The sequence below is a fragment of the Stegodyphus dumicola genome, chromosome 5 (assembly GCF_044657685.1).
Source record: "Stegodyphus dumicola isolate Sdum_Otavi_A_Nest chromosome 5, ASM4465768v1".
Lineage (NCBI taxonomy): Eukaryota > Metazoa > Arthropoda > Arachnida > Araneae > Eresidae > Stegodyphus > Stegodyphus dumicola.
The window spans coordinates 151,113,672-151,139,178 of NC_140772.1; the positions used below are offsets into that span (position 1 = coordinate 151,113,672).

General features: G+C 31.0%; 2 protein-coding genes across 10 annotated transcripts in view; one reads left to right on the forward strand and one right to left on the reverse strand.

The window, feature by feature from the left end:
• The window catches only part of LOC118199853 (uncharacterized), a 43,857-nt gene extending 24,371 nt beyond the window's left edge, over positions 1–19,486 (forward strand). For all 3 annotated transcript variants that reach the window (XM_085817215.1, XM_035371713.2, XM_035371714.2), the window contains exons 8-10: positions 3,809–3,937; positions 11,194–11,271; positions 17,738–19,486. In XM_085817215.1, coding sequence (XP_085673341.1) covers positions 3,809–3,937; positions 11,194–11,271; positions 17,738–17,866 — 336 coding nt within the window. In that variant the 3' untranslated portion in view covers positions 17,867–19,486. The remainder of the gene's footprint in view (positions 1–3,808; positions 3,938–11,193; positions 11,272–17,737) is intronic.
• Positions 19,487–22,658: 3,172 nt separating this feature from the next.
• Positions 22,659–25,507, reverse strand: part of LOC118186506 (DNA repair and recombination protein RAD54B-like) — a 176,394-nt gene continuing 173,545 nt past the window's right edge. For 6 of the 7 annotated variants that reach the window (XM_085817212.1, XM_085817210.1, XM_085817209.1 and 3 more), the window contains one exon: positions 22,659–23,972. In XM_085817212.1, the coding sequence (XP_085673338.1) occupies positions 23,907–23,972 (66 nt within the window). In that variant the 3' untranslated portion in view covers positions 22,659–23,906. Of the gene's footprint in view, positions 23,973–24,904; positions 24,972–25,507 lie in introns of all 7 variants that reach the window. The other variant, XR_015041298.1, reaches the window with a different exon arrangement.

A 25,507-nucleotide genomic window follows, 5' to 3' on the forward strand; every position in this document is an offset into this window, starting at 1 on the left:
TCATTTGTTTTGCTATAAATTTTGCTTGTAAGTGAATTTTTACAATCGAAATTGCCATTCCCTCTCTTTGTTGCTCCTTTATCCAATTTGCAAGGTCGTCCTCTAGATTAGGCCCCCTTACCACCACTTTTGGCTCGTTTCTGTTGTAGCATATTTTTAAGTTCTTTTTCAGTTCTCCAACGTCGAATACATCTCTCGTCCACTTCAAACTCTTGAGCTGCTGCTCTATTTCCAATTTGTTCAGCACGTGAAATTACATTAAGCTTAAAACCAGCAGTATAGCTTCTGTGCCGGTGATATTTTTAAAAATTTTCCGCTCCCTTCTTACTTAAAAACTATCCAAAAAGTACTTGTACCCAAACTGATGGGATTTATATCTGGCAGAATGCCAAGAAAAATGAAGGGGAAATACATCAGAGTTTGTTATTGCAAGGCAGGTGGAGTCGTGTCTGCCTTTGAAAAAAATTGCAGAAAAGGCGGGTGGGGAGAGGATGGGTCCTGGAAGATTCATCAAATGGCAGAGGAGAGAGACTATTCAAACTGATAAGAATGTTATTGTTCTGAGATCCCATTTAGGGTGAATAAGGCATGTAGGTCTGTTCAAGGGAAAGAATGTAAACAAAATAACGTTTGCAAAAAAGCAACTGAGTGTAGGAACAGCACCAGTCTATGTACAATGACAAGGCCATCCAAACTATGTACAATGACCATCATAGAAAATATTTTGTTTTTTGTGCACCTAAACGCTGCATGGGTAGAAATGCTGCACATGCTGAAAATTTAAGTTTTAAACACCTAAACGCTGCGACATTTCTTCCGGAAATTATGGTAATAGGTTTAAATATTCAGCTTGAATGTTTTCATAAAATGTTTTAAATAAATTTTGATATTTCAAATTTCATGAATTTATAGCATATTTTTGATTCCACGTTTACAGCAAATTAAGTGGTTGTTACTGTTTTGAAATGTATTATTGTATCATGCTTTTTGTAAAGTTGCTGAAGATAAAAAGCATTTATTGAAAGAAGTATTTTTAAATTTTTTGCAGAATTTTTTTATAATTTCAGCAAAATCAAGCTTCAACTAATTTCTGGGATGAAAATAATATTTGGTAGTACTATTTGACAGCTGTTGCCATGTGAAATGTTTTTATTAAATTGGCAACTAAATTTGGGATTTTAAATTAATTTAATACATGTATAATAAATATTCCTGGAGCAAGAGTGGTAAGTAAGAGCTTTGTACATCTTTCACTAAACCGGAATCGGTATAATTAATTTTTGTACATCTGTATACAAAGTATGATGAAAATATATGTGTATAAAAGTATATTTTTATGGATTGTTTTATGTGATCTTTCAGATAAAATCCCATTAGTTTACTGCAAAGTTCATTCAGCATCTATGATTGAACAAGTGAAATAATCAGATAAATAATCAAATACAGTCAAAAGTCGTTAATCCGTACTCGTCGGGACTTCGGCGATTCCGGATTATCGATTTTTCCGGATTATAGCTCATCAGTTTAAATCTGGTAAGATGGCATGCAGAAATTATAAAATTAAAAATATGAAACTGTAATTTATGAAATAAAGAACAATTATGATCTAAAGGGTATCAAAATTTACAAAAAAAAAAAAAAAAAAAAACCTTAATATTTATTTGTTTACTTTATTAAACATTTCTTTCAATGTAAGTTGTTTAAGTTGCTTCATTTTTCATGTGATGATACATTCTCTTTAATTCAATAAACAGACATAATTTCTTGTTCAGTTACACAGTTCCGCTGTTCAAGTCCTATAATTGCTGTGTCGAGAATAACCGACTAATTTGTCAATCGAAATTTTTTCGTTTTCAATAAGCTCTGTCACTTTCTTCGCTATCGGAAGCAAATTATAATCACGAGGAATTTGATTTAAATCATATCAAAGACGGAGTACATCGAGATAAAATACTACATTTAGTAAGGAATTATAAGCCAAATAAAATAAAAAAAAATCTGCTCTGAAGATAAGGATAGTGCTGACAGATCAACTTCCAATTCATTGCGCGCCCCTTCGTTAAAGATAAACAAAGTTTAGATAAACAAACGTTAAAGTTTAGATAAACAAAGGATATGCCTTTATCCATTTTTTGCAGCACTTCCACTTTTTGTTTAATGGACTTCGAAACATACTTTCGCTTTGTAGATCCTTTACATATTAGTAAATATATATAAGAAATTCTATTTGACATAATTGAAAGTTCAAGCTTACTTTTATAAAATTGCTCTAACAGTCTGCAAAAAATAATAAGCCAAATCCAATTCGAAGATTAAGGAACAACGCAATCTGCAACATTAACTGAATTAGATAATTTTAGCTTAGCTTATATCGTTCGTTATACATTAAAAGCGCATTTGTAAACGTATTTTGCGCACTCACACACGCATATTCGCAGCCGTAAAGGTCTTACGCGTCAATGCGACGCATGTGCAGAAAGTTTGTAGCTTTGATTTCCGAATTATAGATCATCTCGTATTATGGGTGTCCGAATTAACAACTTTTGACTGTAATGAAATACAGTCAAAAGTCGTTAATCCGGACTCGTCGGGACTTCGGCGTTTCCGGATTAACGATTTTTCCGGATTATAGATCATCAGTTTAAATCTTGTAAGATGGCATGCAGAAATTCTAAAATTAAAAATATGAAACCGTAATTTATGAAATAAAGAACAATTATGATCTAAAGGGTATCAAAATTTACAAAAAGAAAAAGCTTAATATTTATTTGTTTACTTTATTAAACATTTCTTTCAATGTAAGTTGTTTAAGTTGCTTTGTTTTATGTGCTAATACTTTCTCTTTAATTCTATAAACAGAAATAATTTCTTGTTTAGTTACAAAGTTCCGCTGTTCAAGTCCCGTTAATTGCTGTGCTGAGAATACCGACTAACTTGTCAATCGAAATTTTTTCATTTTCACTAACCTCTCTGTCACATTCTTCATGTCTTTATCCATTTTTTGCAGCAATTCCACTTTTTGTTTGTTGACAAACAAATGAAATGAAACAACCTACAAAACGAAACATACTTTCGTTTTGTAGATCCTTTGGAAGTTCCAGCATCAGAAATTCTATTTGGCATAATCGAAAGTTCAAGTTTACTTTTATAAAATTGCTCTTACAGTCTGCAAAAAATAATAAGCGGGATCCAATTCGAAGATTAAGGAACAACTCAATCATTAACATTAACTGAAATAGATAATTAGATAATTTTAGCTTACACCGTCCGTTATACATTAAACGCGCAGGCAGAAACGTATTCTACACTTGCGCACACGCATATGCGCAGTAGTCAAGGTCTTATGCGCACGCGTAAAACGCCTATGCGCATGTGCCAATGCTGCGCATGCGCAGAAAGTTTTTAGCTTTGAGGTCCAGATTATAGATCAATCCAGATTATGGGTGTCCGAATTAACGACTTTTGACTGTAATAGATATACATATATTTTCTAAAATATAAAAATATGTTTTGTATTTTAAAAAGTTTTTACATATTTGGCATTTAGGCTGCAGATTTTGTGCATTATGCAATGTGGTTTCATTATTGATTTAAAATAGCTCAAGAATGCAAGTTCTTTGAATCGAATTAGTAAAGTTATTAAAGGTATTTAGTAAGGTTTTTCATGATTGTTAACTGAAGCTTATGTTACTGATTTCGTGCGTGTGTCTGTATATATTTATTATTTGTTCTTTTTAATTTGTACCTGAACTTTTTTCAGTTTTTGTTGTGCTTTTATATTATTTTAATACAAAAATCCCTTTTTTAGCATGGTGCAATTGTTATGTTGTATCATCCTTGTGCTGAGCCTCTTGAAGTTGACAAATTAAGACAATTGGTGAAAGGATGTTTACGAAGGCATGTTATTACACCTTATATGTACCTTTCAGCTGAAAAGGTAAGGCATTACTATTTTATTTTAATGAACATTTCACCAGTATATTGCCTATTATTTGAATACTTATACATGGATTTCTGACCATTTAAGTTGAAACACTATGAAAAAAGCTACCTTCAGTGTGGAATTTCTATAAAGAGCATAGTAGAAATTAAAAATGATTAAATGTGATAAATTTGAAAATAAATTTGTAAATAATAGGCACTGTCAATTAATGGAAAAGAGAAGTGGGAGATTGCTTGATTATGCAGCTTTACAGTTGGCAAATTATTAGATTTGATTGAATATCCTGTACCATTATAGCATGTGTTTCCAATTGATGGATTTCTTTTCTCATCAGATAGAGCCCAGCTGTTCAGTCAGCCCTTTGAGGCATTTTCCTGACTGGAAGAGAAAAGTTTCCAAAATAGGAGTTTGGGTTTCACTTCCCTACTGCTTTTGTTTACTTGTTGAAGAGCAGTTGAGAAGAAAAGTCGGAGGGGGGGGGGAATGTAAAATGAAAAAGAAAAGTAGAGAATGTTTTGAGAGCTGGAATGAAAGATGCATTTTCATTTCTGAAAATTTTTGTGTCTATAAAAATACCATGCTATTGTTTCTGAGATGGCTAATATGAAATATAATTATTAAGTTTTTAATAAAAATTTACCCAAAAAATGCATGTTGTTGCTTCAATTTTGGAAGGTTTAGACATTACTACTGTAAATAAAATAGTAGCAATGAATGAGCAGTCACAGAAGCAGTTTTCAAATTTATCATCAAATGAAAAATCTTGTGTTTATTATACAGAGAATTTGGGCATCAGTCTGGGATACTGAAGTGTACAGTCAGTGTTTGAAGATCATCAGTATCTTAAAGTTTTGTTGGACCGTCCCATGTATGTAAATATTTTCGTGTAAAGAAGTGCAGAATTCTCATCCATTAAGAAGTGGATTTTTTAAAATCTGTCTTTGAATGCATAAATTAATAGAGACGGAAATTTTTGTAAAGTGTTGTTGTATTATCCATAAATCCTCATGTTTTATTAATTAAAATTATATGCATATGATAGTGTACATTGTCTTAAAATTGTGTTTTAGATCAATTTATAGTTGTTATTAAATTTTACTCCTCATATTTGGAATTTGCTATTAATAGGAGAAGTTAGATTTTAATTATACGTTATGGGTATATAAAAGCATTGTTAGCACAAGCCAGTAAAGGGGATTTTGAAACCTTAGATGAAGAGTTAGGGGAAAGGTCGGACCTGAGCTTAGTCAGACTTGAGCTAAGACATTATGAGTAACAAAGCTTGTAATGAGAAACCTGTAAAAAAGGCTTTTGGAAAATATTACTTTGGTGAGGCTTGAGAGGGGGAAAAAAAGGAAGGTAGAATTAGGAGAGAAGAAGAAAGGCAGAATAGAATAAGGAGAGAGGCAAGAGAATTCAAAGTAACCGAATTGAAACTACGGGCCGTAAGAAAAATGATCTATTAATTGCTGGGAGTGAAGAAAGATAACCTAGAAAAATCATTTTGAACTTAAAAAGCAGAAAAACATTTGACCTCCAAAAAGAATAAATGATATTGTAGGCTTTCAACTCAAATGATCAAAATGATCTTCTAGGCTTTCAATTCATAGTCTGCATCTAATAATGTCTGAGTGCCAAGTTAAGCATGTGAATATGAACCAATCTGAATGGGTTCCTGTTTTATTGATGCTTTTGCTAAATGATAAAGTTCAGCTGATTATGCAACAGCCAGAACAGCAGGTCTACATAAAAGGGTTATATTGCTTAAATGATTCAAATTGAGTCCAGAAAAATTTTGCATTAAATTTGTGCAGTCCTCCCTTTTCACCTCCAATGCTTGGAGGGATTTTATCATTAAATTAAAGAATTGTTTTCAAAAATTAATCACAGGTTTGGAAATTAAAGGTTTAGAACTTTTAAAAGATTTTATGATAACTGTTAAATTTTGAAGTGTGTCAGCAGTTTATATTGATAAATGATCAAAGATAACTTCTCAAACTAAAATAGCAGAACTTTTATAGAGACTATGAAAACAAACATGGATACCAGAAAAGTTCATGCCAATTCAATACCGGAGAAGTTCTAGTCCATTTAGAGTCATAAAAGGGCAATAAGAATCAGTTAAGTTCCAGAGGCCCAAAAAATATAATCAATCTGGAAACAAAGGCTAAATATGCCTTAAAAAATCCTTCTGAAATCGGAATGAATATCGCTTTGAGAAACCGGAACCTTGTGGTCACTTGGCTACAATGCTCGACATTACAGAAGGACATGGATAGAAGATCTCAATTATTGTAAACAGAATGGAAAAGATGGAGGAAGAATACTCTGCCATACACAATAATGACTAAAGTGAACAGTCTAAATTTATTAGTGTTATATGACTCTGGATCCTCTATCGATGTTGTCTGCAAAAAGAATTCATTATTGCTATGATGTTAACAAGAGAAAATGAATAAAACAACCATTTGCCAATTCAGTTACCTTTGGCACATGTAGAGGAAGGAGGTTTCAAACAAATAATCACAAAGGTGGTGGTTATTCAAAGTAAATCAGACACTTACTAAGAAACCAAACAGCTAATAAGTTAACAGAAAATCAAACTGAAGGAGTCTTTTTCAAGTAAAGGTATTTCAGGCCCAATTTCAAAGGAAACTTGAAACTTGCTAAAAATGAAAAATGTCACATCTGGAATAGTAGTGGTCACATTTTTCTTGAATGCTTGGCCCAGTCTCATCTGGTGTGTTTGATAGAGAGCCTCAGTCATGTTTTTGTTTAGTTCCATCAATTCATAATGCATGCAACCAAGGTGATCCCACCATATATACACAACCTGATTTTTTTTTTTCATGGACACTCGGCTTGGCTGTCAATGTTGAAGCATGGCCAGGTGGTTCCCATGATTTCTTCTTTGGGATATCATAGTGGATACATTTTTCATCACTAGTAGTGACTGTTGATGAAAAAAAAAAAAAACTTTTATTTATGCCTGGCAAGCAGAATTTCACTTGTAAAATTCAGCATCCAACCTTTCTTTGCTTGAGTTCATATGGAAACCAACTTCCGTGCTTTTGAAACATTCCAAATGATTTCAAATGATGTGAAATTGTTTGTTGAATCATTCCTAATGTAAGTGAAAATTTTACTTGGGTCTGATATGAATCCAATAATGCTTCCAATTCTGCGTCTTCGTACACTTGCGGCCTTCTGTTACATTAATTGCTTGTTGAATCACTCCTAATATAAGTGCAAATTTTATTTGGGTTTGACATGAATCTTCATACAATAATGCTTCCGATTCTGCGTCTTCATACACTTGTGGTCTTCTGTTACATTCTTTGTCTTCGATGTCAAATTCACCGAACTTAAACTTTGAAAACCATTCACGGCAACTTCTCTTACTCAAGGCAGCCTCACTGTGTGCTTCTACAAGCAGTTGATGAACCTGAATTGCAGATTTCTTCAAATTAAAGAAGTAAATCAAAAGTTCCAGCAAATGATGCTTATTCAGCTCAAAACTCGACATTTTCATACGAGAAAATATGTGATGCTGATACAAAATCAGTAATATTTCGAGGTTTTGTTGTTGGCAGATGCTCAACCTTATGATGTGATGTTTTTACATCAGATAATTTTAACCTAACTTACTAGTGGCACCATCATTTGTCAAACAGCAGAAACGTATTTGTACATAGGATATGAAACTAATATTATGTTTTATGAATGTGTATTGTGTAGTCCAGTGATTGGCAAAAGAGCCAAAGAATATGATAATTAAGATTTCTTTTGATAGCCAAATTTCTTTTTAAGAACCGCATTTGGAAGTGAAATTTTCTTGGAAAGTTTATAATAAGTCAGGTTTGTATGCCATCATTTTTAATTTCAAGCAGGATTCTCAGTTCTCATCAGTAAAACAATTTCTCAATTTAGTTTTAGTAAGGTTCAGAATTTAGTTTTAGTAAGTTTGCATGAATATGTAGATTCAAAGAGTGAAAGAATAGCAAACACTAGTTTTTTAACTGATTATGTGAGTCGAGAATATTATTTCAGGTGTTGAAAATTATTACAACTTCCTTCCCCAAGTCTTTCAAAACAGACCACTTTTACTGTGAATTAAGATCACATTTATAATTTTCTTCAGTATTTCCACATTATTAACACTTAACAACAGACAGATCAAATATGATCTGCCTTTCTTAGTTTCTAGGCATTTTTAGGAGAATTAAATAAACATCTATAAACATATGGTTTTAAAGCATTGTAGTTTTATTAAACCAACACCATTTCTTATACTATATAACAAAGTTATTTATTAACATGTTTAGTATTTTTCAAGAGTGTGATAATATATAAAATATTCACCCTTGTGAAGTGGAACCTGACAAAGTTGACATATGTATCTTGTTTCAATTACATTTTTCTGATTTGTTATCACTTCCTACATGAAATAACTTATCTAAATTCCCTTACGTATTTTCGCATCTTCCACAGAAAACACTTCCATGCTTGCCATTTTTAAAGTTATGGAATTACTTAAAAAGATACCTAAAAAGAAAAACTGTGCAGTAGAATCAACAGACAGCTAGTGCTATAACGAATGGTACCAAGAAAAGATAACATTATATGCATAAAATGGAAAACTAATGCAGTGTACTGAAAATTAAGCAAAAACATAAATCTGTATGGCCCCTCTTGGCACGTCACTATGGAAAAAATGTACGTGACCCTGTTCATTAAGTGTTAAGGTGTTCAGATTTGTAGCTCCATAATTCTTTGTTTTCTAACTCCAGAAATTGCATTTCAAAAGCTCTAGTGTCAATATTAAACAGAGAAAAACTCATTTCTGTTATGTCAGAACTTGGAGGTATTTTAACAAAGGCTAAAACTGCTGTGCTGTTTCTGAATTCCTTAAATTTCTGTTTCCTTAAATTTCTGAAGCTTCCTTCATATTTAAAATTGTTCTTTTTAAATAGTAAATGCCAATTACCTAGTCATTTCCTTGGCATTGTTTCAGGAGGCTTCGAAAATGAATTAGTTTCCCTTTCCAAATTTTGAGCAAAAAGAGATTATTTGTTTTCGAATTAAATAACTTCTTCCAATATTGAAATAATTGTTCTTTTACCCTGTAGTATACAACTAACATTATTTAGATGAGACATAATAGCTACCATGAAATAAAATTTTTGGATATGCTGATCGTCCAGTTGTAGTCTATTAGTGGTTAGTAGTCTATTAATGGAATCCTCAAGGAGAAGTGTTTTAATTTCTAATAATAAGGAAACTAAATATTTTAATACATTCCCATCACCAGCTCCCCAAAATTACAAATTTCTTCTGCAAATATCTGTGCACAACAAGCTTCTGGAGTGATGGAATGGTAAACAAGTATTGTCGTGATTAATTTTCTTCCTTCAAAGTGGAAACAAAACTTTTTCTCACTGTCTTACTATGTTGAAAATGTGAACTAGAGAGAGGGGAATATGGTGTTTCTCCATGCATTCTATGACAGCATTTGTGTGTCAGTTGTGGGCATTCTATTGTGCACAAATATAAAGAGAGGCACGTTGGACAAAAAGAAGATTTTTCATTTCTGTAGGTAACTGTTAGCCTTATGGAAATGAGTTCCTGATACACTACGTGAATATGTTAAAGATGTTCTTTGGTGATTTTAGTTGTAAATAGTTTTCATTTTGGATTTTAGTCCAGAAATAAAAGTCTTGATGCCATTAACTTTGCAGTCTTCATTTTTATGAAACCATATAATATTACAGGGTTCTTGGAGATATAATTTAGGAACTAATTTGGACTTCCCCAAAGTGCCACCTATGGCAAAGGAATTGTTGATACTTTTCTGTTTCGCCGGCGCAAATCTCGCCAAGCAGACTTTATTGGTGACAACACATAGCATACACATAAAAAATTTTAACGAATGTTAGTTCTAAGACATTTTTATTTTGAAGGCATAAACATTTTAATAGCATTTAAAATTTTGTAAAAAAAGACAATAAATAAAGTTGATAAATTTGTAAAAAGACATTAATTTAAGAATTCACTAGATGGTTTCATGGTATAACATCCTGATTCGCCGTTTCATATCATGTGATCCCAAGTGATCTCATCTCACGTAAACTACGCTACAAACTCTCAGTAATTATCTGCATTAATTTCAAGTTAAATCTTAATTTGGAATACAAATGTAAATGCAAGAATTATTTTAATTCGTACGAATAGCTTACTGGGAAATTATGTAAAACCGCAGTGCTTTACTTCGCTAGTGCATTCTCATTAGAACTGATGAATTTAAGCCTCGACTTTATATTTTCTATATTTTAATCTTCAGATGAGCAATGCCATTGTATCCTAATTGACTAACTGCCGCGAATGGCCTTAGGACATAAAATTAAACTATCTGGGTAAAAATTCTATGTAATTGTATGCCAGTATTCAAAGAAACAATCAATCTGATAAGAAATGGCTGAGACTTGTTTTGAAAATGAGGCACAAAAGCGAGGATATTCTGTTTGGCTTCGATCGTACAATTTTTGGCGACTTTATCGTTTGCGCTGGCAAAATGGAAAAGTACCGAATTATTTTATTATTACAGTACGTGTTTCCACTTAATGGTTTTCTTTTCCCATGAGAATGAGTCCAAATGTTTGGTAAGCTCTTTTAGTGGTCTTCTGACTGAAAGAGAAAGTTCCCAAAATGGGAATTTGGACTTCACCTTTCTGCTATTTTTGTTTATTAGTTAAAGAGCAGAAAAAATAAGAAGAGAATGTTTTGATAATTGTGAATGAAAAGACACGTTTGTGTATCTATGGAGACTTTTTTGTATATAAAAATACTGTGATATTGTTCCTGAGATACTTATCAGGAATAACTTCTTGTTAATAGATCGATATATTAGCAGATATACAAGTTTTCCCTTCAAATACAAATCCAGTTTTTAAGTCTATAGTTATACAAAATTGATGAGATAAAGGTTATGTGCTTCCCATACTAGTATATTGCTAAGAAGTGTTGAATAGTGTGTAAACTGTCATTTAATTGAAAAGAGGTAGTATTCTTAAAAACTTTTCTGATAATCTAAAATAATAACAAATTCATTTAAGAAATTGATCCCATAAAAATGTTTAAGAAATATCAATCTGTTTTGAAATATTTTGTTCCTTATCCTTAATGCTAAGTATAAGTTTACTTTATTAATGATATGCAATTTTATTAATGCATTGCTTTTTATTCTCTTTTAGCCACTGGCTTTAGTAGCATGGGGTTGTAAATTGGAAATGAATCATGTAAATGAAGATGCTGTGAAAAGATTCATTAAGGTAATAATTTATTATTTTGTAATTTTAATAGTACAGTCAATTCCATTTAATTGGGATAAGTTGAGAATATTATGACTTTGCTTTCAATATTTGGTTACCGATATTCAAGTCTCTCTTGCTGCTATTGATATAATGCTTTTTTAACTTTTGGATCTTTTCTATTATACTTTGTAATGCTTACTCCTTGTGCAGTCAATTTTCTTATTGTATGAAAAGTGTTGTGGTAGATTTTGGTATGTCAGTTATATCAAAGTTTACAATGGTTTAAATTCAATAGCTGGCATTTAATTTTATCCAGCAATTTTACTTGAAAGTGTAAAATCATTTCTCTGTATCTCAGGAAGGATTAAAAATTGTAAATAAAACTGACACTGTATATAGTAATGGTAGACTCTTAAGCAGATGCATACTTATCAGATGCACAATGGTTGGTAACTGATTCGCATTAATGCTAGTATTGCTAAATATTTACTTAACGTATTGTTGATATATTTTTGAAAAATCTCGAAAATAAAACATTGCTAAATTCCTTTCTTGCATCTGTCCCATTTAAAAGAAAACTTCTTCCAATTAGGTATTTAAATTATGTATTGTTTGTTTCCACTCTTTGTGATTTGGCCTAACAAAGTAGCTGTCCCAATTAAACAAAATTGACTGTATTAGCATAATGATACACTGAAAAATACTACTCTCCAAACAAGAATTCCTTAATTAATTAAACAGTTGAGAAATATGTCTCATGGAATTTGTGCTTTTTGACATCATTCGTTGCTCATTTACCTTTAGGATAAGGAATGCAAAGGTTTAGTTAGTCTGTAGAAATTTTTTCCAAAATTATCTTGATGTGTTCATAAATTTGTACAATAATATATCAAAGAAATATAGTGTTAAAAGTTAGTACAAACTGCTCTGTGCTAACTACAGTTTCCAAGGGATTCAATCTAACTGCATTAGTTGTGTTGTCCATGTTAACATTTGCAGAAGCAGTAGTTGAAATGCATGACCAAATAAATAGAGATGGGGCTCAAAACTCTTCTCCCCCCCCACACACACTTTTTCTTTTTTATAATATCAGAAGTGTTTTCTGAATTTTAATGATCTGCATATTTTTCTTATGCATACAAAACTGTATCTGTGAAGAATTTTATAAATTCTTAAGAAAGATAAGTATTTTGTTTTTTACTCTAAGAATATCATTTTGTTGATAAAGTATAAAGGGTACATATCTCACTAAAGTGAAATTTTTAGAAACAAATACACTCTGTTGCAAAAAAATATATGCACCCAGAAAACAATTGAGCCACAGATACAAAACATGGCATGCAAATGTGGCTTGGCGAGTTATTTAAATGATTAAATTTGCAGCACCAATTGCCTGTGTGGTGTGATGTAATGTGCATCTGAAACGCACAGCTGATAGAATGTAAAAGGGTAGGTGCAGTGAGTGATGAGCATTTACAGCCATGCTGATGGCTTGGATACACGACATTGAAAAGAAAGATGCCTTTAAGATGTACTTGATGGCATTATGAACAGTTATCAGGCTTTGAGAAAAGTCACATCACAGGGCTAAAAGAAGCTAATTTGTCAAGCAGACCAGTATTTGGTCAAAGCATTATGGTTGTTGTATGTTACAGGAACCAGTGGCTAAGCAAAAGACATAGTCAGCTTGTATAGTGGCTCAGGATGTCCCCGGCCCACCAATGTGCAAGATGATCACACAGTTAAAAGAGCTGCCACATCTGCTTGCATTGAATCAATAATATCGAGTTAACACAATTTCCTAACTAGAAGAAATCCCAGGATATCCAGGGATGTGGTTCACAGAAGCCTAAGTGACACTGGGCTCAGATCTCAATGTCCATTAAGATGCTTGCTATAGACACTTCACCATCAGCAGTGTCATCTTTCACAGTGCTGCTCTCACTCAGCTGGACAGTGTCGGATTGAAAAAATGTGATCTTCAGTGATGAATCATGCTTTTCTCTCTCTGATGACCACCATATATATGTCTGGTGATGCAGAAGTGAGCAGTCTAATGACCATTTATTACCAAGTAGCACACAGCCAAAACAGAGGTTGTGACAGTTTGGGGAGCGATCAGCTGGGACAGCCACTCATCATTAATCATGTTGCAAGGTACTCTCACTGCTTCCAAGTACATTGACAATATTTCACAGCTGATTGTACTCTTTAAAATAGCAGGTTACCCAAATTGTTTTCTAGAAGGACAGTGCTTGGCCCATACAGCATGACTTTCCCAACTATATCTCTGAGATCTTAATGTCCTCAACTGCCATGACTCCAGAACTTTGGGGACATGTTGGGTGGGCAAATTCAGCTGTATACAAATACGTCCCAACTCACTAACTACTGCTGAGGGACATTGGCAACTTAATAGGCTCCATGTCCAACTGAGTACTGACTTGTATAGCCGTCAGGTATGGCTTTATCACCTATTGATTTTCATATTCTTTGTATTGCTATTCATAAATAATATGCTTCTTTCGCTCCAGTTTTTGATAATTTGTTTATATATTTGAACACTCTGCTACTGCTGCGTTTCATAATTACGGCTCGGAGAAAAGAGAGGATTGTATTTAGTGATAAAAGGCAAATGAATGGTGAAATTTAAATTGTCCTTAGTTATATGAAGTTTAAGAAAATAAAGTTTTGAAAATTGGAAGTACCTGAGCCTTATGGCAAGCCATCAGGAAAGGTGAAAAAAATAGTTAAAATTAAATAAAATGTGAATAAATTAATAAAAATTTTTAAATAAAATTTAATTTAACCACAATTAGTTAATAAGGTATTTCTCCCACCTTCTTAGTGTAGTGGTCTGCATGCTGAGCCCATATTCCAGAGGTCTGTGGTTCGATTCCCGGTGAGGGTGGGGGTGTTGCTAATTTTTCATCTCTCCTGCCTCGATCCAAATGCCTCTACTGTGGCACCCGAACTAAAAGGGTGGTGGATGATGATTCTCCACACCCAGGATTTGGTGACTGAGTCCCCTAAAAACCCCAGTCACCCTTTAAAAGGGGGAGTATATAAGGTATTTCTCCCACCTTCTTAGCATGCCATCATAGTGTAGTGGTCTGCACGCTGGGCGCATATTCCAGAGGTCCGTGGTTCGATTCTCAGCAGGAGAGTTGCTCATTTTTCACTTTTCCAGCTTCCAAAAAATACCTAATATCTCTACAAACTTATTTGGGGTTTCATCAGGAATGAGTTTCACTTAACAACAAAGAAATATCAGAAGCAGGCTGTGGTAAACACCTACTAAATTTATAATACTAATCTGAGGGATGATAGAATGCACATCGTTCTTTTTCCTGCACTGAGGTGAAAAAAAAAGTATTATGTTTAAATCCTCACTAATGAGAGTGAAGGTAATATTAGGAAAAATACAAGGACATAGAAATTTTCATGGAAAATGTAGATATGAAGATAAAGAAGAATAAAACTCTCTCTGACCAAGATCCTCATGCTGATATTATTATAGCTAGCACTCAGATCATGTGAAAGGGGGCAAATGTGCTTTTAAATTTGAAGGCTGATATGTATGCTGTGAATGTGTAAGTGACCATTTTTATCCTCTATATTAAGTTACATAGGTTGATGCTTGTTTCCATAGGAATTAGTGTTGGACTTATTTGAATTATTTAGATTAGCATTTTATTATGTTAAACCCTTAGTTACTTGCTGTGCATTTAGAAAACCTCCTTCCCCATGCTGCCATGCATTGCAGATAACTAAAACTGCTAGTATTGAGGCCATTGGATACTATTGGCAATGAGGGTGAATGCAAAAAATTTACCCATTCCCAAAAAAACTCTTGTAAATTTAACACATTTTCTAGTGGCTAATTGATGTTTGTGGGGATTTCCCCCCCCTTAAACGTTTCAACTTCCTGCCATGATTTCATTTTCGAAGTAAAAGCTGTGTATTTGGGAGTTAATATTAATTTCCAAATTTTACTTCTTGCTAAAATAAAATGTTAGAAGATCAAAAAACATTTTCTGCTGAAATTTTGGTTCAGTTTCATAAACAAAAGTGCCAGAGCTCATCTTACTTAGGGCTCTGATGCACTTTGGCTAGAGTAATGATTTATCTCAAAAACTAAGAATTCCTCTGATGCACTGTTGCAAACTCTATGAAGCACTTCAGCTTCTCATCTGTTTTAACAGCATTTTGGGTCGATGTAAGTATTAGGTCATTCAGAAAATTTTGTGATTTTCTTCAAATCGAATTCTTTTAATTATTTTTGTTACTGCTGATGAGTGACCTTCATTGAACTGGATGTTTAAACACACACTTTTCTGCTCACTTTGAATAATTTTAGCATGTGTTGTGACGTAATTTTTATTTCCGTGCAGTACTAAGAATGGAGTGACGTAATTTTTATTTCTGTGCAGTACTAAGAATGGAAAACACAAAAGTTCATTTTCATCATATTATGCTTCTTTTACTTCGAAAAAGAAAAAGTGCTAATCAGACTACTCATAAAATTTGTACTGAATGGACAAAATACTGTGTCTATGACAGTTTAAGAAGTGCAAGTTTGGAAATTTCAGCCTCTAAGATGATGCCAGCTATGGACAACCATCCTCTGTAAACAAGGATGTATTAACATATTTTTTGCAGTCTACGATCTGCAAAACGGGTACAAATACCCACTCATAATGTATTAAAAGAATCTTATCACTGAAAATCCAGACTATACAGCTCAGGAATTAACAGATACACTTAAATATTCCAAAAGTACAATACATGAACATTTGATGAACAATGGGTATGTAAGCTACTACAGTGTATGGGCACCTCATACCTTGAACTGAGCAGAATATGCTTGCTGGAGTTTCTTCGTATGATTTGCTGAAACAAAAGAAAAAAGCAAATTTTTTTTAAAGGCTGATTACCAGAGTTGAGAAGTGCATACTATACAGTAATGTTACAAGAAAAAGAACACTGATTAATCTAAAAGAACCTCCTTTAATATTAAGAGGGGGCTGCATCCCAAAAAAGTAATGCTTTGTCTTTGGTGGACTGTAAAAGAATTGTATACTATGAATTGTTGCCATAAAACTGAACAATAAAATTTGAAAAATGCTGTTCCGAAATAGCAGTTTTAAAAACAGAAATCAAAGTGCCCCAAACTGACCAGTCATGGGAGTCTATCATCAGAATGATCAATCTCACATTTACATAAATGTCTGACCAAGACTGATTGAATATGGCCTGGATGTTTTGTCCCTGTCCGTATTCACTAGACCTTGCCTGTCTCATTTTTATTTCTGCAGATCCTTCTTGCACTCTTACGCTGGCTGTGTGTGCAGTTCTGTCCATCCAAACTTTGTGTGCAGCAGGTGTTGGTGGATTGTTCAAATACCATGGAATTTTTTGCTGCCTGGGGAATAATCTGCCACAAATTTCTTTACGAATAAACCTAATAACTTTAAAGTGAATTTTCTAGCTGTGGGGAGATGGCAAAAAGTCATAAAACAAAATGTTGCTTATCGTGATTCAATGAAATTTTCTAATTTTTTTTACTGCTTCCATTTTTATTATGTTATGGTATTTATCATAAATAAAACTGCAGGAGTTTCCTGATACTAAATAAACAAGATTCAGAGCTGCACATTATTTAGAAGAATTTTTCATCAATGACCTTTATCTCTTAATAATTAGTGGCTGTAAAATTACTTAATGCAGGAATTTTATTAGTGATCAGTTTTTGGAGAAGAAACATAATGGGCATTTTTTGCATATTCCTGTAGAAGTCCTCTATTAAGAAATTTGTGAGGGAAAATTCTCTGTTCACATCATTTCATTTTTATGAAATCTATTGTAGAAATATCCATTTATTTTTGAAAAAAAGTGTAACAGTAGTTGAATTCATAAATAGTGTGTGCCTACCAGCGACCGAGCGGTAAAGTCGCTGAACACTGGTAGTTCGGTCCGAGGTTTGAATCCCGCGAACGGGCTGGCTGCATGGGCGTTTTCATGGTTTTCCACATGTGTAACATGCATATGAGCCAGTTTCCCTTAGAAAGTCCTCCCCTTAGGCAGATAGCCCTCGAGGCTTTGCTATAATCTCGCACACACACGCATAAATAGTGTGTAAAATAATTCACATAACAGCTACTTTTGTGTATTTTATCACAGTAAGATGTGAAATATTAGCAATGATATGTAGTTTCTGTTAGGATTTCAACTCATAAGTAACACTGGCATGAAAAATAGAAAGCAATCACAGCATGTGATATGATGGAGCATTAACATTAAGAAATTAAGCTACTAGAATGTGCTGTTATGCTATGAGATAACTGATTTATATTCTGTAATGCATCATAAATTGTGTATGCATTAAAATCAAACTAAGATAATGTAAAGCATAATACTCATATTCTTTTTTTAGAGGGAAATATAAATATTTGTTACTAATCAATTATAATTATATTTTAAGACTCGAGCATTACATGGGCCTGAAGCTCAGCTAGCAAAACAAGGACAGTATCGATACAAGTTATTAGAAGTTGCTACAGCACCCAAAGGATCTAATTATAGAGATTTGAAACTTTGCCCTTCGGAGTAATTATTCCTCAAAATCATGAAATGCTGTTTTTTCTTACATGAACTTTTTGATGAAAAATACTTTGATTTGTTTCATGTATTTAAAGTAAGTACTCACTGCATTTGAAAGCAAAAATTTACATTCAATTTTTGACAATTAGTCTTCAGTCTTTTGAATACTCAAATTTTAAATCCTCTATGCTGTATTTCAAAGTACATATTTTGTTGTACTTGTAATATTGGTATGGTCATTTTTTATTTATCAAATTTTATCATTTGATAATTTACAGTCCAAATAAATTTGATTTGTTTCCCCTAAAAATGTACATTTGAAAAGTAGCTGGTGATTTTAACTGCTATGAATTATAATTTTTATACTTTAGTTCCATTTCATTCCTTTTAGGTAAATTTTTTAAATTTTATTATTCCTTTAAGTGCTAAATACTTTATATTTTAAATGCTATTTTCTATTGACTGATTAAAAAAAAAAGAATCAAAGATTTTTATTCTGTTATACTCTTCTGATAAATTTCATGATGGTAAACTATTTCAGTTTTATAATGCTTATGATTTTTAGCAAATATATACATTTAAAATCAAATATTTAAAAAATAATTTGACAACTAAATGTGTTACTTGTGTGATGATTTGTAGAAATGCAGAATAATTTATTTATATATTGTTTGGGGCTGAACATTGTTTCATCAGTAAAGCTCTGTTACATTATGAATATCATATTTAATGAGTCACTACATTATTGGAAATTTTGCATTCATATTGCATACTGAGAAATTTTTAGTCATTTGTTATAATTATCTGGATTTAAAACACATTTAATGTATTTAAAAATGGTCAAATCAGCTGCATATATAAAACTAATAATATGTAATAGCAGCAAAAAATTGTGCCATACTTCCTTTTATTTATTTTATGATTAAACTGTGCCAGTTTAGTTAAGCTAGATTATTTTTTGTTACAATTTGTTTAATATATTAAGATTTATAATATTAGTCGATTATTGCTAGTTGTATTAAGTTATTAAAAGCTTTAAATATAAAAAAAAATTACATCTGTTTAATAATATTGTTACAAGTTAATACATACAAGTTAAACTGGTTTGTTACCCATTTATTTATGTATGAATTACAGGAAAGAATGAGATTGTTGGATGCATATATGTATATAAGCTTTTTAATTTATTCTTTATCAAAAGGAATATGTTTATTATATATATTGGATTGTTCGAAAAGAAAAATTTTGTTCCCTTTTTTGTGCGTGTGTGAGGATGGATGAAAACAGTATTCTTATTATATGTAAATATTCTATTGAATTACATATTGAATATCATGGCTTCTTTTTGATAAAATCTTAAAAACCAACAATGGACACTCAACTTGTTCATTTGCCTGGGATCAAACTACCAATATTCAGTGGTCTTAATCTCTCAACTACTGGTGAGGGCTACGAGGGTGCCAGATAGGATTGCTAACTCTGGTTGAGTGACAATAAAGGACACTAATAATTTCCACTAACATTCATAATGTTCCCACAATTTTTGTTATATGAACATAATCACTTGCTTTTAATAAAGTGCGATATGGATAATGATTTAACAAGTACCAAAATAAGACTGAATATTATATAGAGACAGAATGTTATATTGAGCTTTGAAATGAAACCAAGTGGTTTAAAATATATGTATATGGTCATAAAATGTAGAATTCGACAAATTTCATCTCAGTGATTCGATAGTTTGCTTTAGTTAATATCTTTGTCTTTATCAGCTTCAACTGGCCTTCCAGAACGTGGTGCATCTTCATTGTTTAAATTGCTGGAATGAAATTTTGCAAACCATTTTTACACTGGTTTTCTGTTGACATATCTTTTCCACCCACATAGCACAATTTTCCTTGCTTATGCAACATTCTTACCTATTCAGTAATAAAAGCAAATCACATGAAATGCTGCTTTTGATTTTCCATATTTGATGAGGCACCTACACACACAAGCACGTTTTTATAAATGGAGGCTTAAAATGTCAACTGTCAATAATGACAGTATGGTTTGGAATGAAATTGGCTAGTTAAAAATACAGCTAATCCCTCAAGTGATAAGGGGCAAAAAATCACTTTCTGAACAACTCAATAATTGTGTTCTTTGCATGAGATTGAAAATAAAATCTACTGAAGACATATTGTGATATATTTATCAATGCAAGATTTGAAAAAGCATTATATTTGCAACTTGATGTACGTAATGATAGATTACTTTCACTATTCACAAAATATCTTTTTTATTTTAGGAAATCAAAGTTGTAATCATTAATTTAAAAAAGCAAATAATAAGCTAACTTCAGGTGTTGAAATTGAGATTTTGTTTTTCTGTAAATATTTAATATAGTGAAAACAAACTGTTTTTGAAATATTTGAAGGTTTTTGTACTCCTGTAAACTCATGAAAAAATTAGATTTCCCGATACTTGAATTTTAAGTATGCTATTGATTTTTATTGCTACTTACTCAAAGTAGTTGCTATTATTATTTTATCATGAAAAAAGATTTAAAAATAAAATGTTTGGAAAATGTTTTATTCACAAGTATTGTAAATGGATATTGCAATATATATATATAACTGCTGCTTCTATGAAAGTCTTTGAATGTTCTCATACTATAAATGCATTTTATTACATACATTATGCCTCCACAAAATATAAATATATATATTATACCAGTTATCATTTATGGATTTGCTTGTTAGAACAAATTGTATGTATAATTGTAAGCTATCTAATGTGTAATATGTATCTAACGTATAATTTGTATTCAGTCTTTGCCTTCGTACAAATAAGTTCTTGATAGGTTATATATATATATTTCAAAAAATATGAAACTTCTGGTATGCCATTAATATTTAAGTGCTTAAAAATGCCTAAATTTTCTCCTGTGTTTATTGAATTAATGATACATTTCTATTCATTCACCCCAACAAAAAAGGAATTTTATCTTAAATATTATTTTATCTATTACGTGACATTATATTAAAGAGTAGTAAATAATCGAGACATAATTTGTAACATATTACCATACTATCTTTCAAAGTGTAATAATCTTCCCAATTATTTAATGGGATGAGATTTTTATTTTCTCGTTAAAGAACGATTTTAGTATTTTTATATATGACTATTTTTGTCCTGTTCATAAGTTGAGATCCTAAAATTTTTTCTCTCGTTTTCTAAGAATTCACTTCTGAAGAGGATATTTGTACAATACCTGTCAGTAGAGTATACAAGAGCTTTTTCTTCTGTTTTTTTAATGTAATTGCACTAGGATCATTGAATTAACAGGCCAATTCTGAGATAGACATTTTATTTGTTTCTGTCAATGTAAGACAAACTATAATAATTGTAGCCTTTATCTGAATGATTTAAATACAAATTTTTATACTGCATTTATTGAACTTGCTTGGGGGATTATAAATGGTTGTTTTCTTTTTGATTTGATTACAGATTGACGAACAAATATTTTTACTGCTAATGTTTCATTCGTACAGTTTATAATTGGTCTTTTGGATATTTCTCTTGTTGATCTCTGTATTTTTCTTTTATTATTTTTATTTTCTGGTATGCCATTAATATTTAGCACTTAAATATTAATGGCATACCAGAAGTTTCATAAGTAACATCCAAAATTTTATTGAACGGCTGTTTCTTATAAAAATAAAAACATTATGATATATCTGACAATGTGTATTTGTGAAATAAATTGTTCCTTGTTAGTGATGACACCAATAATTAACAAGAAATTTTCTTTTCATCCTCTAATTCGAAACTGAACTTTTTCAATAACTGTTTCTTGTCTTTTTTGTATAATTGTTATCTTCATTTGTTGAAAAATCTGTCAAAGCGTTTGAGAAATTGAGAAAAAAGGTACTGATGGCCTTTTTTTTTTCCCCCCCCATTATTATTAGCAATTTTCAAGCCTGTGTAGGAAACACTAAAATGTATTTAATTCCCAGTTTTGCAATGTTTTTTTGTATCATCCTTCTGAAAACTAAATTAGTAATATATATAGTCTAGCATTTAAAAAATTTATTTACCTTTTGTATTAAAGGAAAAAATATTTACTTGTAAAGCTGGCATATATTTGGCGCAGTATCATCATAGTTAAAATATCCAAAATTATCATGATTACTATTGGTTAGCTGTACTCTTAATTTGCTTTGTAGAAGGGGGCCATATGTAATAAATATTTTAGTGTTTCAGTTATTTGTGTCGCATCTCATATCACAAAGCGTTTTATGAATTAAAAACATCTAGTTATTAGCTAGCTATGTTTTTGACATTCTATGTTATTTTAAATTAAAAAGTAAAAATTTGTTGGAAAGTCTTATTTGAGTTACATTGGCTATTTGTTTGAGAATCAGTTTTTCATAGACAATTTAATGAGATTTACAAGTTTAGAGTATTTTATTATTTGAAATCTGTTTCCTAGAATTTATCGATAACAAATTCAGTTTCAAACCTAGACTTAATCCTGATAGATCAAAATGAAATATCATAACACGTGAAAATTTTTTCTCGAGAATTAAATTTATTTTTTGGATGATTTATTTCATGTTTTATCCTTTTATAGAATTCTGATGTTTAACATTTTGATATTGCTTAAAATCTATCATTGTATATATAGTAATTATTATAAAATGTATTATTTATTTTATTAGATTTGTGATAAGATTTCATCCAATTTTTGTTATATTGAGATGTCTGCATTTACTTTGTAAGTGAATGTTATAAAGCCTGTATCTTTCAGTCAACTGTTGTGTATTATATATTTACTCAATCTTATGAACAAATGAAGTTTTAAGTTGCATGATGTACATGGTATGATAATGTTTGCAAATATATTCATAAAAAAAAAAAAAAAAAAATCATACTTAAATGGAAAAAATGCTTTTCGTATTCCTTCTAAGTAATGTCCATCATTTGATTTGCATTTTTGACTGTGACTGTACAGTTCCTGAAAACTGAGTAGTCTTCTTTCAGTAATCTGCATGGAGGATCTTCATTATATGGCTTTGAATGTCTAGTATATCCTAAACAGAAAGAAGTTTGCAGAAACTAGATCAGGTAGTATGATAAATGATAGAGAGCTACAGCTTTTCTATGGATCATAAACTGTTTTACAACAAAGGCTGGATATGGCCATGAATTATTATCATGAAGAGAGAAGCAAGTGCCTGCTTCGACATTTTCTTGGCATACCTCACAAATCCATTGCAGTAAATTTGCCTGAACATCCATATACATGTTAGAATTCTTTGCTGTTCTTTCTGGCTTTTTCATCTTTTTCTTTAGTACGAGAAGTTATAAACCTACCACTTCGATGGAATCTCATCCATCCTGAAAATGTATAAGCCATTTATAAATGCACTTAAGATACAGCTTCATCCATGTAGCTTTGTTTAATTAAGCCGACTTTCTTTCACAAATTTACCAAGCCTGAAACTTTACTTTAATAAAATTAAACTTTAAATAATGCTTATCACTGTGCCACACTAAGATGCATTCAAACATTTTACGGAATATCTTTCCATTACTTTACGCCTAATACCATGCCTGCATATCTTATATCAATTTTCATATCTTTTCATATCTTTATTTGATATATTATGTAAAGAATAAGCATTTTGAATAAAATCAGAATAGAGACATAAAATTCTTTTATATTTAAAAATATAAAATTCTTTTATATTTAAAAATTTGAACAAATATTTTATTTAAATTGGAACAAATTAAAATACTGGATATTTATAGCTTGTACAAATATTTTATTAGAAGTGTTCATTGAAATCAGACTTGGATTCTTGTAAATTGATAGTTCAGCATTCTTCTGTTATATACTTTAAATTTACTGCGTACATTCCTTATTTGCTGTGAATTTTGTAAATTTTGCACTCATTATATGATATATTTTCTTTATTGCATACAATAAAATTTGATTTTGAATTCATATATAAATAGTTTTATTAGCTTCATCTAGAATGTTCTTCATGAAGTTTCTTTAGTCATGAATTAACTTTATTTAAAAAAAGAAATGTAATGTCTTTATGGTCATCTGCAAGGCAGAAATCCTGTAAATAAAATTTTATTATGTGTAGCAAGTATGTCTAAAAGAAAAAGAATACAGTATCAAAGATTCTTTGATTAAATAAAAGCCAATGAAATAATAAACTGAATAAAACTTGAAATTTATAAATGTCATAAAACTTTTAAGAAACATTTTATAAAAGTGGCTATTTGATTATAAATAAATAAGAAATATAAAATTAAAAAATTCAATATAATGTATTTGCTGTAATTTTAATGTAAACAGAAAACTAAAGTTTTTATTTACTCATTTTCAAGAACTGATATATTTAACCTCTTAGAAGAAGCAGAAGATCCTATTTATAAATTCAGAGTGGTTAAAGATTATTATATGCTTAGTTATTAAAGTTCTAGAAGAAAAAATAAAAATATTACTTTTTACAGCCTAAAACAAATTTTTTATCTAAAACTACTGAAAACTATGGATCAAGACAAGAACTCTGAAAAGTTATATAAAATTAATTTCAAAATTTGAAATCTGGTACAAAAGAAAAATCTCAGAAAGGAAAAAGAAAATTGAAGAAATCATGGCAACATTTCAGAATTTTATTTTTGAATTCAAATTTGATACCTGAGAGAAGAGAAATAATTATTGGCTATGTTCATAACTTTTCATTTATCTCATATAGTACTGCATGATTTCAATGGTGTGACAGAATATCTTGTCACTTATTGCAAAATACACTTTTGATGTTAGAAAATAATTTAAGAAATATTATGATGCCTGAAATGGAAAACCTCCTCAGAATATGTTTTCATGAAACCCAGTAAACTAATTATTCTACAGGAAAGCCTAACTCAAATAATCAAAATATTTTTTTAAGAAAAATTAACAAATGAAATTTGTAAAGCCATCATAAAAATACATATAGGACGATACAAAACCTTATAACATGCTAAATGTGATTACAATTACATGGTTTGCTTTCAGATGGTGCTTATAACCCACACACACATACTGTTTCAAGAATTCATCCTTGGTACTAAACAAAAAAAAAAAAAAAAAAAAAAAAAAAGGGAGTTAGTATGACACAAGAACATATGAGAGATTTCCAAGACTATAAATGTTTAGTTGACAAATGTGCAAACTATTCATGCCAGTATGATTAATGCCAGCCATTTCTGACAAACAAAAACCATTTCCAAACAATTTAGTTTAATGCTAGTAATGGATAAGTGTGACATCATAATTATAAGAATTTTGCATTGGTTTTATGATTTATTACCATTTCTGACAAACAAACACCACCACCAAACAATTTAATTTGATGTTACTAATGGATAAAAGTGAAATTTTAAGATTTTTGCCTTGATTTTATGGAAATCCAATTTATTCTTGAAAAGCCAGTATAGTTTTTGCACAGAAGGATATAAATTAACTGCTTATCTATTTTTTCTCTTATGTTCAAAAAAAAAAAAAAAAAATTGAGACCTGTGTTTAATGGAACAGCATGCTGTACAGTACTTTTTAAATTATGTGATTCGGGTATCAAGAAAAATGTGTGCTAATGGACAAGCA